The sequence below is a fragment of the Chinchilla lanigera genome, unplaced genomic scaffold, assembly GCF_000276665.1.
Source record: "Chinchilla lanigera isolate Chin_1 unplaced genomic scaffold, ChiLan1.0 scaffold00098, whole genome shotgun sequence".
In the NCBI taxonomy this organism is placed as follows: domain Eukaryota; kingdom Metazoa; phylum Chordata; class Mammalia; order Rodentia; family Chinchillidae; genus Chinchilla; species Chinchilla lanigera.
This window is the reverse complement of record NW_004955499.1, coordinates 1,126,918-1,128,895: the sequence shown is the minus strand read 5'-3', so window position 1 is coordinate 1,128,895 and position 1,978 is coordinate 1,126,918. Positions and strand designations below refer to the sequence as shown.

The 1,978-nt window shown below is 63.3% G+C and overlaps 1 protein-coding gene across 1 annotated transcript in view; it reads right to left on the bottom strand.

The window, feature by feature from the left end:
• The window catches only part of Akap17a (A kinase (PRKA) anchor protein 17A), a gene marked incomplete in the record, with an annotated part of 10,593 nt that overhangs the window by 1,355 nt on the left and 7,260 nt on the right, over positions 1-1,978 (bottom strand). Inside the window, 1 exon segment of the mRNA XM_013505618.1 lies at positions 11-289. Coding sequence (XP_013361072.1) covers positions 11-289 — 279 coding nt within the window.

Sequence of the window (1,978 nt, the reverse complement as noted above, 5' to 3'; positions counted from 1 at the left end):
TGGGGCCGGAGGCCAGCGGGTGCTGCAGCGCGGCGGAGGACACGGTGTGCAGGATGTCCAGCACGGGCTGCAGCAGGTCCTCGGGCGGCCGCGCGTCGTCCGGCTTCTTGCTGAGCAGGATGCTGAGCAGACGCTCGCGCAGCTCCCGCTCCTTGCGCTGCAGGCCCAGCGCGCGCTCCTTCTCCTCCTCCACGCGCCGCAGCTCGGCCTCCTGCAGCCGCCGCCGCTCCTCCTGCCGCTGCAGCCGCAGCCGCTCCTCCTGCTGCTCCTGCTCCTGCAGCCGCGCCGCCTGCGGGGGGACAGGACACCGGTGCTGAGCGCGACGCCCTGGGCTGGCCTGGGAGGAGGCCTTGCGCCCGCTCGGCGGAGGCCACTGCCACGCAGTTCCCCGGTCAGGAGACTCCAGGAACGGTGCATGCTGAGCGGAGTTAAGGCGAGTGCATGGTGCACCCCGCTTAGGGTACAGCTGTGCCCAGCGACGGGCCCAAGCCTGGTGCCGGCCACAAGGTTCATGTTTTCAATACGCACCACAGCGCGAGAGCTGAGGGCCAGGGGCCCACATGCGGGCTCCTCTGCGGCCCAGCACCACCGCAACCACACCAGGCACGGGCGCCGTGGCCTGGCCCCCACCGCAGGGCGCTGCGCCGCACCTCTGTTGCTCTGCCCAAATGCAGCCTCCCGCCTGGAGGAGCTGGGCCTCCAGCCACCCACCACACCCACGAGCGGCGCTGAGGGCCAGGGCACAGCCAGGGATGCCAAGGGCAGGGAACAAGACAACGCAGATCCGCGCTCTATGCACCAAGAGCTGAGGAGGAAGAGGAGGAGACAGACAGGGAGGAGGAGGAGGAGATGGAGGAGACAACGCAGATCCGCGCTCTATGCACCAAGAGCTGAGGAGGAAGAGGAGGAGACAGACAGGGAGATGGAGGAGGAACAGATGGAGGAGGAGGAGATGGAGAGGGAGATGGAGGAGGAGATGGAGGAGGAGGAGATAGAGGAGGAGGAGGAGATGGAGGAGGAGATGGAGAGGGAGATGGAGGAGGAGGAGATGGAGGAGGAGGAGATGGAGGAGGAGGAGGAGATGGAGGAGGAGATGGAGGAGGAGATGGAGGAGGAGGAGATGGAGGAGGTGGAGGAGGACATGGAAGAGGACATGGAGGAGGAGGAGATGGAGGAGGAGAAGATGGAGGAGGAGAAGATGGAGGAGGAGATGGAGGGGGAGATGGACGAGGTGGAGATGGAGGAGGAGGAGATGGAGGAGATGGAGGAGGAGGAGGGCATGGAGGAGGAGATGGAGGATGATGAGATGGGGGAGGAGATGAACGAGGTGGAGATGGAGGAGGAGGAGATGGAGGAGGAGGAGATGGAGGAGGACGAGGAGATGGAGGAAATGGAGGACAAGATGGAGGAGAGATGGAGGAGGTGGAGGAGGAGATGGAGGAGGAAGAGATGGAGGAGGAGGACATGGAGAAGGAGGAGATGGAGGAGGAGACGGAGGAGGAGACGGAGGAGGAGACGGAGGAGCAGATGGAGGAGGAGGTGGAGGAGGAGATGGAGGAGGAGGAGGTGGAGGAGGTGGAGGAGGAGATGGAGGAGGAGGAGATGGAGGAGGAGGTGGAGGAGGAGATGGAGGAGGACATGGAGGAGGAGATGGAGGAGGAGATGGAGGAGGAGGAGATGGAGGAGGAAGAGATACAGAAAAAAGAGATGGAGGAGGAAGAGATGGAGGAGGAGGAGATGGAGAGGGAGATGGAGGACGAGATGGAGGAGGAGGAGGTGGAGGAGGAAGAGGTGGAGGAGGAGAAGATGGAGGAGGAGGAGATGGAGGAGGAGAAGATGGAGGAGGAGATGGAGGAGGAGGAGATGGAGGAGGAGATGGAGGAGGAGAAGGATTAGAAAATGGAGGAGGAGATGGAGGAGGAGATGGACGAGGAGATGGAGGAGGAGATGGAGGATGAGGAGAAGGAGGTGGAGGAGA